Source organism: Brassica rapa, chromosome A01 (assembly GCF_000309985.2).
Source record: "Brassica rapa cultivar Chiifu-401-42 chromosome A01, CAAS_Brap_v3.01, whole genome shotgun sequence".
In the NCBI taxonomy this organism is placed as follows: Eukaryota; Viridiplantae; Streptophyta; class Magnoliopsida; order Brassicales; family Brassicaceae; genus Brassica; species Brassica rapa.
Window position 1 is genome coordinate 9,586,538 of NC_024795.2, and position 16,045 is coordinate 9,602,582.

General features: G+C 33.6%; 3 protein-coding genes across 3 annotated transcripts; 1 reads left to right on the forward strand and 2 right to left on the reverse strand.

Annotated features, from left to right (window-relative positions):
- The first annotated feature begins 1,572 nt into the window (after positions 1–1,572).
- On the forward strand, positions 1,573–5,525 carry LOC103866974 (indole-3-acetic acid-amido synthetase GH3.5). Its single transcript, XM_009144995.3, has 3 exons — positions 1,573–3,154; positions 3,460–4,388; positions 4,743–5,525. Exons 1-3 carry the CDS (start codon positions 2,829–2,831, stop codon positions 5,324–5,326), a joined length of 1,839 nt encoding a protein of 612 aa, XP_009143243.1. The 5' UTR covers positions 1,573–2,828; the 3' UTR covers positions 5,327–5,525.
- Positions 5,526–11,067: 5,542 nt separating this feature from the next.
- On the reverse strand, positions 11,068–15,144 carry LOC103866981 (probable NAD(P)H dehydrogenase (quinone) FQR1-like 1). Its single transcript, XM_033281418.1, has 2 exons — positions 14,147–15,144; positions 11,068–14,057 (listed from the first exon to the last, which is right to left on the reverse strand). Exons 1-2 carry the CDS (start codon positions 14,374–14,376, stop codon positions 13,844–13,846), a joined length of 444 nt encoding a protein of 147 aa, XP_033137309.1. The 5' UTR covers positions 14,377–15,144; the 3' UTR covers positions 11,068–13,843.
- Positions 15,145–15,331: 187 nt separating this feature from the next.
- On the reverse strand, positions 15,332–15,960 carry LOC103866992 (calcium-binding protein KRP1). Its single transcript, XM_009145019.3, has one exon. It carries the CDS (start codon positions 15,853–15,855, stop codon positions 15,472–15,474), a length of 384 nt encoding a protein of 127 aa, XP_009143267.2. The 5' UTR covers positions 15,856–15,960; the 3' UTR covers positions 15,332–15,471.
- Between the last annotated feature and the right edge of the window lie 85 nt (positions 15,961–16,045).

Consider the following 16,045-nt stretch of genomic DNA (forward strand, 5'->3'; position numbering starts at 1 on the left):
TTGTAATATATCAACTAATTATGTTATTTCACATAATTTATTTTACATTAAACACTTGTCATACGAATAAATATGCTTGTTCATATTGTCCACTGATTAAATTGCATTGAACCCTATAAATAAATAGTACGAAAAAAATTATATTATTCTCTATTGTTATATTTATGTTCGAAATAATCCATTCTATATTGACAACATAAATAGAATAGTATTGGTTGTAGCGTGTGATATACACACATTCACGCGCTCGTAAAGGACTATAATGTCCAATAATATGGCAAATTGACCCATTTTTCAACACATAGCTATATTCTTCATTTTTTTCTCAATATGGTTATACAGCAAATCACCCAAGAAAGAAACGAAATTTTCCAAAAGAAATGCGTTCACACCCAACAAAATATTGAAATAATACTCATTTAATTTACATGGATAATGAGCAAAACAATTCAATTCGATCCCGCAAATTAAAAGAAAAAAATATCGGTTTCAAGATAAACAAACGTGAATATCTGTTTTTTTCGTTTCCGGCGACGCACCTTCTCTTTCGGTGGTCGGTCGGCTCTGTTTCCGGGTAGCGGTGGCTCGTTCAGCACCAGTTTCACCGGTTTTTGTCTCCGGGAAGAGATGATTCTATCACATCGTCTTCGCCGGCTCTGTTTCCGGGTAGCGGTGGCTCGCTCAGCATCAGCTTCGTCGGTTCTGTTTCCGGGAAGAGATGATTCTATTTCATCGTCTTCGCCGGCTCTTCACCGGAGTTCTTCCGGTTTCGTTTGATTGTTGCTTCCTGTTCTTCGATCTACCACCGACTCTCGATTTGTTCCTCTGTCGCAGTGATTAGATTGATTGTAGACGGCGGTTATCTTTCCTGAAGTGATGATCCGGTTGCGTCTTGGCCTTCTGTGAAGACTGCTCAGTTGATCTTTCACTGATTTGTCTCCGCCGATGGCGGAGCTTCGGCGTGGCTCTTCCGGAGGAGGTGAAGACTCTCTCTTGACGCGTGTTCTCAGAATCGTTCGTCGATCGTACACGTGGTGGACGGATGTTGCTTTGCTTCCTCTACGGTTCTTCTTTTTGGGTTTTGGGCCAAAAAAATTTGTTTAATGTTGGCCCGTTTGTCTGGACTTTGTGTTTTGTTTGTTTTCGGGCTTTGCTCAGTTGGGCTTTGATCCCTTTAATAAATATCCAGAGAAAAAAAAAATAAACAAACGTGAAGGCACCAAACTTGTAGAACAGTAATAATCCGGTACACGTGTCAACTTATCAACTATGGTGTCCAGCTGTCTGGTCCCACCCCAATATAGGACTTCCGTCTCGCCGTAATACATTCCATCAAAAAATACCGTGAGAAATTCCCAATGAACGCCGTTTTTGAGAGATGAAATTTTGTTATCTTAAAGGGGTTAAAGTTGGTTGCCGGTGATTTGTGGGACAACCCGGACCAGAGCAATGCGGATTAATCGGATATTGCCTGTTTCAGAGAGCTGGTCAACCGAGTAAAACCCCGTTATAAAATCCGTGTTCCCCCCCCCCTCCCCCCCCCCTTCTCATGCTCCTGTTGTTGTTATGGTTGCACACTAATTTAAATATCATGTAGTATATGTTTATTTATTTACTTGCCTCTAGTCTGATTGAGATAGTTAATGAATTTAATTATTTGTTTTGTACTACATGATTTATGAGTGGTTTGAGCATGTCTATTGGATGAGTGATTTGAGTATATTAGTTGTAAAAATATATTAGACTCGGTATTGCATCAAACCATCTTTTATATATAGAAACTCTTTAATCTAATCTTCATTCGCATTATTGTATTATAAATTAGTTACCCGCATTATGAAATGTCTTGGATAATCTGTTGTCATGCCAAAAACTGTACAATGCAATTATGATGGTGATAAAATTGATACAAAACTCAGAAGCAATGGAACTGAGTTTTGTATAAAGTAAATTATGATACTTTTCCTTTGCTTCTATACGTCACGATGTGCTTCTTCTTTTTTCTTGTTTCGTTTCTTTTTAAGTAAAAATCATGGAACTGAATTTTCAATCCATAATCTATCATAATATTCGAAGTTAATTTTAAAAATTCAAATTTTAAAATGGTACTTTATATTAAAAGAAGTTTGAACATATGAACACACAGAAAACTATATTATTACTAGGTCATCACACATCTGGTTGAAGATTTGTTTGTTTTTAGTACGTTGTAGTATTTTCTCTTTTTTTCCATAAAAACCATAGTTTGTAAGTGAATTTCTTAAAGACAATGCAAACGTGTACTGGTGGTTGGTTCGTTATCCTTACAATTATATGCCAAGTCAACTCAATTATATGTCAAAGTCGAAATCTCCACAATAGTTAGTTACAGTCACATGGAATTCTATAATAACGTGTATATATTATTTTTTGTTCACAAATGAAAAAAAAAAAGAAGAAGAAGAACAAAATATCCGGACTGCAAAAAAGAATAGTATGAATTGGAGAGTACTAATTATATAGTGATAGATGTCCTTTATTCATCCAGTACGGGTTACGGAAAAAAAAGAGTAAGCGTCATAGTCCCCTTTATGTTTGCATAAAAGAATTTAATTTAATTAGTGCAATTAAAAGCAAGATTAGTAAGCGTTCACTTAATTCACGGATTAATTAACTAATTAGTAAATGACCACTATACCCCTCATCTTTCTCCACGTACATGCCTGGTTTCACCTTCCTCTCATTCCCTCTCTATATATATGGACTCTTCTCTTTCCTTCTTCCTCACACACTAAAAGCTCCTAAAAACAACAATACAATTCTCAAATCCTTTTCTCTGAAACCAAACCATGCCTGAAGCACCGAAAAATGAATCTTTAGAGGTTTTCGACCTGACGCTCGACGAGAAGAACAAGAGGAGGCTTCAGTTAATCGAAGAGCTGACCTCCAACGCCGACCAAGTCCAGAGACGGGTCTTGGAGGAGATCTTGACCCGTAATGCTGACGTGGAGTATCTCAGGCGACATGACCTCGACGGTCGCACAGACCGAGAGACCTTCAAAAACGTGATGCCGGTTATAACGTACGAGGATATCCAGCCTGAGATCAACAGGATCGCTAATGGTGATAAATCTCCTATCCTCTCCTCAAAGCCCATCTCTGAGTTCCTCACCAGGTTCGTCTCTAACATTCTTTATTCTTCTTCATTTTGCTCTGTTTTTTTCCTTGTGTTTTGGGTCGATGCTCTGTTTTTGCTTGTATTTTTTTGGTCAATGCTCTGTTTTTTCTTGTATTTTTGGTCGATGCTCTGTTTTTATCTCTTTTTCATGTTTATTTTGAGTAAGATTGAAATATTTATAAGTTGTTTTCCGGTGATGGGTTGTTTAATAAACGCAAAAGATCGATACTTTAACATCTTTTTCATGAATTTTTCTCAACAATCAATAGTCGTAACATGTCTTTTTATATGTTCTTTAACAGCTCTGGGACATCTGGTGGGGAGAGGAAGCTAATGCCAACAATCGAAGAGGAACTAGACAGAAGATCATTTCTCTATAGCTTCTTGATGCCCGTGATGAGCCAGTTTGTTCCTGGTCTCGACAAAGGCAAAGGAATGTATTTCTTGTTCATCAAGTCCGAGTCCAAGACACCAGGAGGCCTCCCCGCTCGCCCTGTCTTAACCAGTTACTACAAATCTTCCCATTTCAAAGAAAGACCATTTGACCCTTACACCAACTACACAAGCCCCAACGAGACCATCCTTTGCCCTGACTCTTACCAGAGCATGTACTCTCAGATGCTCTGTGGCTTATGCCAACACCATGAGGTTCTCCGAGTAGGCGCTGTCTTCGCATCTGGATTCATCAGAGCTATCAAGTTTCTTGAGAAGCGTTGGACCGAGCTGGTCCGGGACATCAGAACCGGTACTCTAAGTTCCTCCATAACCGATCCTTCAGTGCGTGAAGCCGTCGCCAAGATCCTTAAACAGAGCCCCAAACTCGCAGAGTTCGTGGAGTCCGAGTGCAAAAAGAAATCTTGGCAAGGGATCATCACTAGGCTATGGCCTAACACAAAGTATGTGGATGTGATTGTAACCGGGACAATGTCTCAGTACATTCCAACTTTGGATTACTACAGCAATGGCTTGCCTCTTGTCTGCACAATGTACGCTTCTTCTGAGTGTTACTTTGGTGTGAACTTGAGGCCACTCTGCAAACCTAGCGAGGTCTCTTACACGCTCATACCAACCATGGCTTATTTCGAGTTTCTGCCTGTTCATAGAAACACAGGTGTTACTAACTCCATCAATCTACCTAAAGCACTCACTGAGAAGGAGCAACAGGAGCTTGTTGATCTAGTTGATGTTAAGCTTGGCCAGGAGTACGAGCTTGTTGTCACAACTTATGCCGGTAAGAAAATCTTCCATTAATTTACAAAAACAATTCTTTAAATAGCATTAAATTTAGTTTTTGTATAAAAATTAACACACAAAGGGAAAAGTCACTAAAATAGTATTACTTAAAACTTAAAAAAACATGTTAGTTCGATTTTAGTGACTATAGTTTAGGGTTTAATATTTATGTGGTAAGATTGGGTTTAAAGTTTAGAGTATAGAATAATAAAGTGATATTTTTTTTATTTTTTTTTTGGATAAAAATTAAAAAGAGATATTTATGAAATCTACCCTTAATTTATAGAGAAAAAAAAATTAAAGGTTTAATTAAGTCTAATGCTTGTCTGCTTTGTTTTTTTTGTTGTTGCAGGACTTTGTAGATACAGAGTTGGTGATTTGTTGAAAGTGACTGGCTTCAAGAACAAGGCACCTCAATTCAGTTTCATATGCCGCAAGAATGTGGTGTTGAGTATAGATTCCGACAAGACCGACGAGGTTGAGCTTCAAAACGCAGTCAAGAACGCAGTGACACACCTCGTCCCATTCGATGCATCTGTCTCTGAGTACACAAGCTATGCGGATACAAGTTCTATCCCTGGCCATTATGTCCTTTTCTGGGAGCTATGTTTGGATGGAAACACACCGATCCCTCCTTCAGTCTTTGAAGATTGCTGCTTAGCCTTAGAAGAGTCTCTCAACACTGTTTATAGACAAGGAAGAGTTAGTGACAAGTCTATAGGCCCGCTCGAGATCAAGATTGTTGAGCCAGGGACATTCGATAAGCTCATGGATTATGCGATCAGCTTGGGAGCATCGATTAATCAGTATAAGACGCCGAGATGCGTGAAGTTTGCTCCAATAATTGAGCTATTGAATTCAAGAGTTGTTGATAGTTACTTCAGCCCCAAGTGTCCTAAATGGGTACCTGGTCACAAGCAGTGGGGAAGTAACTAGGATGGAACCATAAACTGTGAAGACTCTTTCGAAGTAGAAGTTTGGGACGTGCAACTGATAGCTTCTGTCTCTAATTTTTAGTTCGTTTTGTTTTGTATCCTTCTAATTAATATGCAATTATGCATAGTCCCTCTGGATTTGAAAACCAGTTGTACAAAGGCAAATCATGTGTTCTCCAAGCAACTCTCTGTTTCACTTTCTCGAGCCTCTAAACTTTCTATTATTAATGCCTAATTGTTTGGACCTAGGTTGCATGGAAACGGAAACGTATACGTTGAAACGAAACGTTTCGAAACGTGAAAACGTGATTTTTGATTTTTTATGCTTTTGGAAACGTTTTAGAAACGTCTATAAATATATATACGTATATATAACTGATTAATATTTACAATCATTTTTATTATGTTTACTATATCTTAGAATATAAATAAACAAATATGTATTCTATTTAATCATACGAAAACATAAGTCATTATTAAACATCAAAATCATATAAAAAATTCAAAATAATAAAATCTCAGCACTTAAATATTAAATAGTTTAATTAAAATAAAAATCATAACAACAAATCATAACTAATTGGAAAGTTTTAGCGTTTGCAGAACAGAAACGCGAGTTTCCAAAATAGAAATGCAAGTTTCCACTAAGTTTCCAAACTGAGATTTTTAAGAAACGAGTTTCCAATGCGTTTCCGTGAGTTTCCGAAAGATTCCGATTCCGAAACGTTTCCGAAACATGAAACGTACCTTCAACCGAGTTTCCATGCAACATAGATTTGGAACTTTATCCTTGAGTACTAAGCAACGTTAGATAGCAATTTCCTAAGCTGATTTTGTTAAAAGGAGAAAACCAATTTCTTAAAAACAACATCGTGGTCACTACTTGTGTTGAGTTTGCTGAACAAAGTGAAAGCAAAATCATGGATGAGTAGAAATAAAATAAAGATAGTGGACAAATGAAGTCTTCAAACTTAACTGGAAATTAACTGATTGCTGTTGTTTATCAGATGGTAGTTTAACATTTTGTTGTCACTAACCTAATGATACTACCCTTTTTTTCTTTCTCTGTCACTTTTTTGTGACACTTAATGATGCTACTTAAAATAATAAAATATGTCACAACTGATAGTGTGGGGGAATTCGTTTTTAACTCAACCATCTAGTTTTTTTTTTTTGTAAAAGATCTTGTATGGGGAGAACAAAACTTATTAGTAGTGGGGACGTACACATATTATCAAACATTTATGCCATACTAGTGAAGAAGATAAGACGATATGTTCTGAGATAGTGTGACTGTTCTAACATTTAAAACCTTTACAAGAAAAGAAAAAGAAAGTAAAACGTCTGACTTTTTATTGATGGAGACCTCCAAAACCGAATAATTATTGAACTTCTACTACAAGTGCAGTGTCTTGTCTAGATATTCGATACACTTATCTATATAGACAATATTTACCGTTAAATGTTTGCAATAATGAAAAAACTGTACTTGAGTAATACTTCTTAGCCACTGACTTTAAAGATAAGGTTGTCTTGTCTCATGTCACAACCCATTCTTCAGTGTGATTGATAATTAGTTTCACTAGGTTGAAAGATTCTGAATTTTACATGTGCTCCAGGATGTGCTCCTTATAAAATTTTAAGTTATAAACATGAGAGCTTAATAATTTGTTAAATAGCTTTGAATAACATCAGATTATGTTTTTATCAGGATCCAGTCCATCCAGATTTATATAACAAACTATAAAAAAAAAGTGAATGTTTCAAAAAATAACCAAACTTGTTAACCCTTGATCCTTATGAATTTGTATACGTTTTGAATTCCCTGCATAAGCAAATGTATAGTATTTTTTTGGGAGGACAGGGCAAAAACAACAGCTGACTCGAGGATAACAAGACTGTAGATAAGTTTAGGGGCGGGAGCCTAAACCCAACAAACCCGCGCAGAACCGACCAGTTCACTGCTACTGTCTGTGGGGACTCAAATACAGAATCATCAGGTGTACCGTTTTCTCCACAAGCTTACGTTGACTAGAACCCACCGACAGGAGCCGATAAACAGTTGAACACACGGCTATTCACGTGATACTGTCTTTTTTGTTCTTATCGTCTTAAATTTTCAAGAGTATTGGATATTAAGGACGTCGATTAGTTACTGGGGGGATATATATAACATACACATTTTATTTTATAAAGCAAAACTTATCCTATAGTTGTGCATGTATGATGTTCCATTTGTATGTAGCATGTCCATACCCTGTGAGGTGGATTGGAGACAATGAACCCAAGAAACACACTTCCGTAATTATAATAATCGAATTCTTATATTTACAACTAATTAACAAACATAACTAGTAATGCTAACTAGATTTTGACCCGCGCAGGCGCGCGGGTGTATATTTTGAAAAATATGTTGATATTTTTTTTTCATGTAATTATTAGGATTTGGAAAAATGAATCCGAAGAACATAACCGATACCGATCCAAAGATATAGTACCAAACCCAAACATAAATTGATTAAATATTCTAATTATTCAAAATTTTGTTATTTAGAGAACCGAATCTGATCCGAACCGAAGTATTTAGGTATCCGAATTTATCTAAAAATAGATTTATATACTTATATGTATTAATTATTTTTAGATTTAACGTATATAAAACATCAAAAATGATACTTTTAAATTGATTTAAATACTTGAAAATATATATAGATAGTCAAAAGTAAATATCTGAAATAGTTAAAGTATACTCAAATCACCAAAAATACTTAAAATAATTATTGATTTCGTATCCAAAATTTTAAATCAAGCCAATTGATATGTTAAGTTTAAGTATTATGACATATGTTATTCAAATTTATACGTAATATATTATTTTATTTATACATTTTGAGAAATTTAAAATATATAATGATTTAAGACTTTAAAAATAATTTAAATTAGTTATCCAAACCCAAACCAAACCCGCAAAGATCCAAATCGAACTCAAACCAAAATTTAGAAACATTCTAATAAGGCTGAAATCTTTGACCCCGAAAACCCAAAATACAAACCGATCAGAACTAAACCCGTATGGGTATCCAAAAGCCCATCCCTAGTCATTATTATATATCGTATTTTATCATCATATAATTAATCGTATTTTATATGTACCATCATATAAGTAATCATATAATTAATAGTATTTTATACATACCATCATATAAATAATTACATATATTATATTTTTAAAACTTAATATGAAATATGAAAACCATAATTTGAGTTGGTATTTCAAATTGGGCTTTGTATTATATTTTTCTTATATATATTGACAATATTTTTTTATAATGGTTATTGAAAAATAGTTTAGTAAAAATCCATTTTTGAATATATGTATATTTTTGAATCAATTTTTGATATAAATCAAATTTGAATTATTATTTTGATTTGAAATATGTATATAAAGTTTAAATTTTATTTTATGGTTAGTTTAGAAAAATTTTTTTTAGGGAATTAGATTGACCCATTTTGGTATATTTTAAAAGTGGCCTAGATAACTTTCAATTTTAAAAAAAAACATAACCCATTACTTTTTTTTTTAATACTACTATCTTTGTTTTCAAACAAAAATATTTTTTTTTAAAAGACTGCAATCCATGTTTCCAAACACTCCAAATTTTTAAAAGTCCTATTCATGTCTTCAAACACTCCAATTTTGTACTTGAGTTTTAATAAGATAGATAGTAATAATTTATTATCGAATTAAAGAATAATACACTTTGGGATACTAGAGAGAGTTGGAGATGGCGCAGACAAGAAGTCCGTGTAGGATTTGGGAGGTCACTGTTGGACTTATTTGCTCAGAGACACGGACACGTGCGACGAAGAGCCCATTGACTTTAACCGGGTCCCTTAAAACACATCCGCACGCGTGGTAGACACTGCTCTGGTCTTCTTGGCCCATTTTTACTGTAAAGTAAATCGACGAGCTCTTCAGTTCCAGTCTCCTTTTATCTCCAACGTTGAATCATTTTTAAGAAGACAAACAAGGATATAGAGTATAGACCTTTTGATTTATTTCCCTCTTATTGAAATTATTATGGATATACAGTAGGTCATTAACATACTCCGCAGTGACCGGTTAACCACAAACTTTCATTTGTTGGACCACAACAAAATATAAAACTAGAATATGCCGTTTTTGTACCTCTTTGAGACGACACCAGTGATAGTATATATGTTTATAAGATTAATAATTAAACAGTAAACATGCCCATGTTAATGATTATTGTTGCTACATTGGGACGGTGACATGAACATTATAATATTGTGTATTAGATGTAAAACTATAATTAAACAAGTTCATCATGGGTTGTTTGAAACTGGGACAATATAGTATACATGCAAAACGCGTTATGCAATGTTTTTTTGTCTCAATCAAGCCCATTGTTTTTTTGAGAAACAATCATATACATCTTCTTTTCTTGTCCTAATTTTGTCGAACCAATTAGTTAGTGCACGACCAATAACATGAAATTTGTTACATATTTAAATATGCCAACTTACATGAACTATGATGATAAAAAAAAAAGAAGGCACATTAACCAGTGGAATGGTTGCAATTACCAGATACTATGCTTTTCTGATAATATTTAGTTATGAAATCAATTCTTTATAATATAATGACCCACCTGAATTTTCTTGAATCAATGAGTTCGATTGCTTTAGGATACCATCATTTCGACTTTCGTTTGGTCCTAACAATTGTTATGTCAATTTATGAATCACATGATTTATATCAGTACATTTATCTTGCTAAGTCCAAGTCCAAAACCACATTTGTCATGTATATCTTTCTCATTGTATATTCATCTATGATCTAAAGTTTTTTTTTTTGTTTGGTTCCATTAATTATGATTGCCAACTACTATTATTTTCTAATTCTTATGTTTATGGGTTGAAACCTAATTGACAATATTTTTAAAGTTTAGAACATATTTGATTAAAAATATGAATTATAAGAAACTCTAAAGAGCAAACGAAGCCAGGATAAAAAGAAGAAGCATCTGCTTTGTTTTCATAAAAGAATTTGGATATCCACAATGTAGTTACTTTTATTTCTAAAATATAAAATAAAATTATAATTTTTAAAGATTTTTTTTGTGAATTTTAGATTGTTTTAATTTAATTTGAATATTATTAATAATTTTGACTGAAATAAATAAAGTTTGAATATTAAAATGGGCAAATATTTGAATTTTTATGTATTAAAATGAGTAAAGTAATTAATTAAAGCATTAAACTTGTAACAAAAAGTTATATATTAAACAGTTTAATGAAATTTAGCTTGAGTATTTTTTATGGAATTTTCCCAGACATTAACTATATAAAATCATCATCAAATAAACTAAGTATACTTAATTTCCGGGTCTTGCACATGCAACAACTTATACCCAACATATTGTTGTCACTCGTTCATACAACAATGGAATAATTATGTGATATTTAATATTATTATATAAGGGTTAACTTTTGTTTATTTTGTATTTATTATTCATTTCTGCATTAATTTCTTGGATTATTTTGATATGTTATATTAGTTATCCAAATTAAGTAATTAAGCCCTCTTTAAGTTTCAATTATTTTGTTTTATATGTCATGATTTAGACCAAATCATACCATCTAAGTCGTACTTCAAATCGAATAAACCAAATTGATCCCCTCCCCCCATTTTCGACTATTTTTAAGTTATAAGACTCGTTTTGACTATAAATGCCTTTAACCTAATCCCGTGTAGAGTGATGTCAAAAAGAAAAATCCTGTGTGTAGAGACTAGAGTAAGGCATACATAGTGTGATTTTATGCAACATTTACGCTTTGTTAACGTACCATGATGTTTGTAATCGCCATTTATAATACATGCGAAGAAAAAAGGTCGTGAATCTAATTGGAACATATTAAAAATGAATACTTGAACTTCTTCTGTCCATTAAGTTTGATACAGTTCTACTTTGTGATGTTTCTGGACACTCCACACGGATATGTATCTAAGTTTTAGGGTTCATTTGCATATCCGGAGAGAGGGTCTATCCGTGAATTGCACATCTCCTTGGAGATTAGTCTAGGCCTTCCATAAGCTCAGGATACCTCAGGTTAAACAAAAAAAAAAAAAGGTTTGATACAGTTTAATTATGTTGTTGTGTAGTGTGTATTATGTTGCCTGTACGCGAAACGATAACATCAAGTGAAGCAACCACGTATAAGCAACTAAGCAAGGATGTTTTAACTTGGATATTTTTATATAGATTTAGAAGTCCGATTAAGAGACCATCTTATGGAAAAGCCGAAAGGCCCTAACATATTAGAAGATCAATACGTCGTCTTAGTCGTCAGCCTGTGGATTCAGCATCCCCATATATACAGAACCGGCATATGAGATAATCTTCCACAGTCAACAATCCAGTAAGTGTACTAAAGATTTCTTGGGCTGATATTTTTAATTAATGGGCCTTTGGAAATACTAATCAATTCATTTGTTTGATAATTTATGAAAGAAAACCAAAGTAACATGATTGTGGATGCATATGATTTTTCTCATGTTCTTATAGAATGATATTTATATTATTATTTATGAAGTGATTTTTTTTACTTGTCAATTTCTCCATAGTATTAGGTGATTTTGCTTATTTGTCATTGTTTATTACTTATTTGTAACATTTTCCATAAATTTAGGTAATTTGCTCATTTGTTATGTTTTTAATAATTTCAGTTTTAATTATTTGTCATATTCTCCATAATTTAGGTTATTTATTTATTTTTCATGTTATTAATAATTTTAATTGGTAATTTTATTTATTTATCATATTTTAAAATAATTTTAGGAGGTAGTTTTATGTTTGCTTACTTATCATGTTTTTCATGATTTTAGGTTATTTTACTTATTTGTTATGTTTTATTATTTTTAGAAGCTTATTTATTATGTTCCATGATTTAGGTTGACTCATTAGTTTCAATAAATAACTTTATGAATTGTTATTTTTTAAACATTTTTAGATATTGTTTAATAAATATTTTTTATTATATTCAAGGATAATTATTTTTAAAGAGGATTATCAAATTTTAGCAAAACTTTTACATTTTTGTTCATCTTTTGTTTATTTTAATAATATTAAATCATTTAATGTTTTTATTTATTATTTTTAAAAGGAAGTTTGCTTCTTTTATGTCAGTGAATTATTTTATCAATCAAAATTATAAGTCCAAAGAATACAAACTCTCACCGTTAAAAAAATAAAAAATCCAGTTTTACTAGATATATATATATATATATATATATATAACTTATTACTTTTAGTTTATAAAATTTAGTTAAATAGAAGTACTGTTTTAATTATAGTAGATTTTGTTAATAGGTGTCACTATGAACTCCTATAAAAAAGAAAATCATATAAAATACAATTAAGATTTTGATGAATAGGAGTTTGATATCATAGGTTTCACTGATAATTAGTAATTATGGTTTATTTTGTAGATTTATCTTTTTATGTTATTTTAAAGTATTAATAAAACTTTATTAGATTATTATGATGTTGTTAATTTTTACATGGCTTGGTGATAGAATATATAAAAGATTTTGTAAATATCAAACCATTATCAATATTGCGTTGTAATAAAAAATTAAATTATATTTTCTGATTAATTTAATATTTGAAACTAATTAAATAATTTAGATAAAATTAAAAATTATGTTAAAATTTGAATTAGTTAGATATAGCGCACAAGTGTGCGGACCATCATCTAGTAAAATAAATATTTATCACCAAACAAAGTGCAGCTCCGAGTCTCCGACAGTCAAATGATATTGCAGATATCGAATGTCTCTCTTCTTTGTTTCAACAAGTTTCATCTTCATCCTTCAACCACAAAACGAGAAAGATGATGGGTTGGCCAATGGCTCTCTCAGAAACTATCGTACTGTATTAAGACCCATAAACTAATCTCTGGGCCAGAACTTCTTTTTCATAATTAAGGAAAGTATTTGTGTTAAAAAAAGATATATTTAATGAAGTCACTCGGATTTTTATAGTTTTTTTTCTTATGCAGCTTTATATTAATTTTTGAAACTGATAGGTTAAAGCAGTTTTGGATTGAAACTCCAATATTAACCTTCTGATTTGTCGTTTAATACGTAGAAGACAAAATCAATCATCTTTCACAATTGGCTTCTATCATATAATTTGATAAAATTTGAAACATTACATGTGTATACTCTGTGAAAACTGAAAATAGAAGATCCATTGATCATACATAGAGAGAGTAGGCACACACACACACACACACACACACACACACACACACACAAGTCAAAGCAATAGTTTTTTATTGCTGTGAGCTGAAGTAACTCATTTCGATGTTAGATCATTCCAAAACGAGAAAATCACAAAATACCAAATTGTAGAATCAAAGAATCAAGAATATAATAGAATTCATCTTTTCAGAGAGAATCTAAGCAGCAGCAGGTCCCTTGAGCTTCTTACTAATGGCGGCAATGTACTTCCCCTGGTGGAATGCTTGCTCCAACTCCAATTCCGACTTCCGTTGGCTGTCTCGACCCGTCTCCTGCGAATGTTCCTGCACCGTACGGGATTCCACCTTTCACCTTCTCCATCTCAAACATACCAGCACCAAACGTGTATCCCATCGGGACAAATATCATACCGTGATGAACCAGCTGAGTAATGGCAGTTAATCTACACAGTAGACACGTCTTTCAGAGTCTCAACACAACAAGTTTGTCTCTTTGATGAGGTGTTGTTTTGGATTGAGAAAAGAAACTTACGCGGTGGTTTCTTGACCGCCACCTTGAGACCCGGTGCTGTAGAAGATTCCGGCAGCTGGCTTACCGGCGAGTTGCTGAGTCCTCCAGAGGCCACCAGTTGAATCTAAGAAGGCCTTGAACTGAGCAGCCATCATACCAAACCTTGTTGGGAAGGCAAAGACAAAGCCATCAGCCTCGGCAAGATCGTTGGGGGTGATAAGAGGAGCATCACTCTTTGGCGGTGCACTCATCTTAGAGAGCACATCTTCTGGGAGCGTCTGTCAAGAACAAACACTTAGCTCGATGCTTTCAGTATTAATGTCTTCTTCTTTCTTTGAGAGGATAGAGAGTCAAGCAAACTTTAGGTTTAATGATATGAACTCAAAGAAGCACACATTGTCTTTAATTAACACACACAAAGAGATGAGAATATGCCAAAGTAATAATGCAGGTTAAAATTAATGTACGTAGCTGCAGAAAACACGCATCAGTGAAATAAACATTGTTAAAATCTAGAAATATGTATCCCCCATTCTTTCAGACATATAAGAACTATAGTTTCTAACTTCAACCCCAAGTCTGTTTCAAAGATTTTGATAATCAGTTCTAAACCCTGTCTCTCATTGTAGCCTAGAATTATGATTTTAATAAAAACCACTAAAGAGAACAAGGGAGGCTCACTCATCCTAAATAGCATTATTTCAAATTCAAACTCATCACAAGAGTATCATCATCGATGTTCTACACATACACAGGGATTACAATTTAAAATCACCAAACAACGAAAACTATTCAATTACTGTCGCGAATTGCAAAGATCAGCCATTAAACCATAGCTAAAATCTTCGATTCGCAATATAAAAATCATACTATACGATGAGACACTACACGTCCAGATCACGGATCAATCAAACTTGACCGATCGATTACTTGATGATCCAACATTTGTTGAGCATTTCGTAAGGAGAAAATGATTTGCTCTACATACACGATATTTTTCTTCTGATTATTCTTAATTCCGAAAAAATCGAGCTCAAACAAAAGTCCAAGTCGTATTTCTCTTTGGAGAATTTCCAGGTCAATCCCTCGTAATTTAAACTATTTATATTTCACCCCCTTTATTTTGTTTTAGTGCTAAGAAACCCTTTCATTGTAATTTATAGGTTGGATTAATCTATCAAAGCATCAATTATTGAGCTGTGAATATACGAGAAAAATAAACTGTAACTTCCGAGTTTTATAATCCAATTTATACGTATAATTCTACGAAATGAATACAAATAAATGTGAAAAAGTAAAAAATGAATCAGTTAAAATCAAAGGAAGTGTTTCCTTTCTCTCCGGTGTCAATACCGGCCGTATTCCTCCTCGATGGCTTCCGTGACCAGACACCTCGACGCATCCATCAAGTCAGGACTAAGCCTAAACATCAACACGCAGAACTCCATCTGGTTCAACGCCCCGTCGCAGTCGAAATCCCCTTCCTTGATCATAGACCTTACGTCTTCGTCCGTCAGATCTCCGAGACCCAGCACCGCCGCCGCGTTACGCCGGAGGCTCTCGAACGTGATGACACCTTTCTCTCGGTCCATCAACAGCTCGAATCCGTTGCAGAGCTCTCCGATCAGACCCTCGCCTCCTAGCTTCCCGGCCATGGCAGGGAGGAAATCGTGGAAACTGGGTTCTGGGTTTTGTTGGGTCGGTCTGGTTGGTGACTTTGGTGATGCCATTTTACAGATGAAACTCTGAAGATTGTTGTCTGAGAGGATTAGTTATTAAAAGTTTATTTCTTTGTGGTGTTTGCTTCGAGATTTGAACATAATGTGGGAAGAGAGTATATAAAGGAAGAGATTTTGTGATTTCCGGGAAGGACCACATATCTTTATGGAAGCCAACTAAGATACTGGTGTTAAGGAAGGT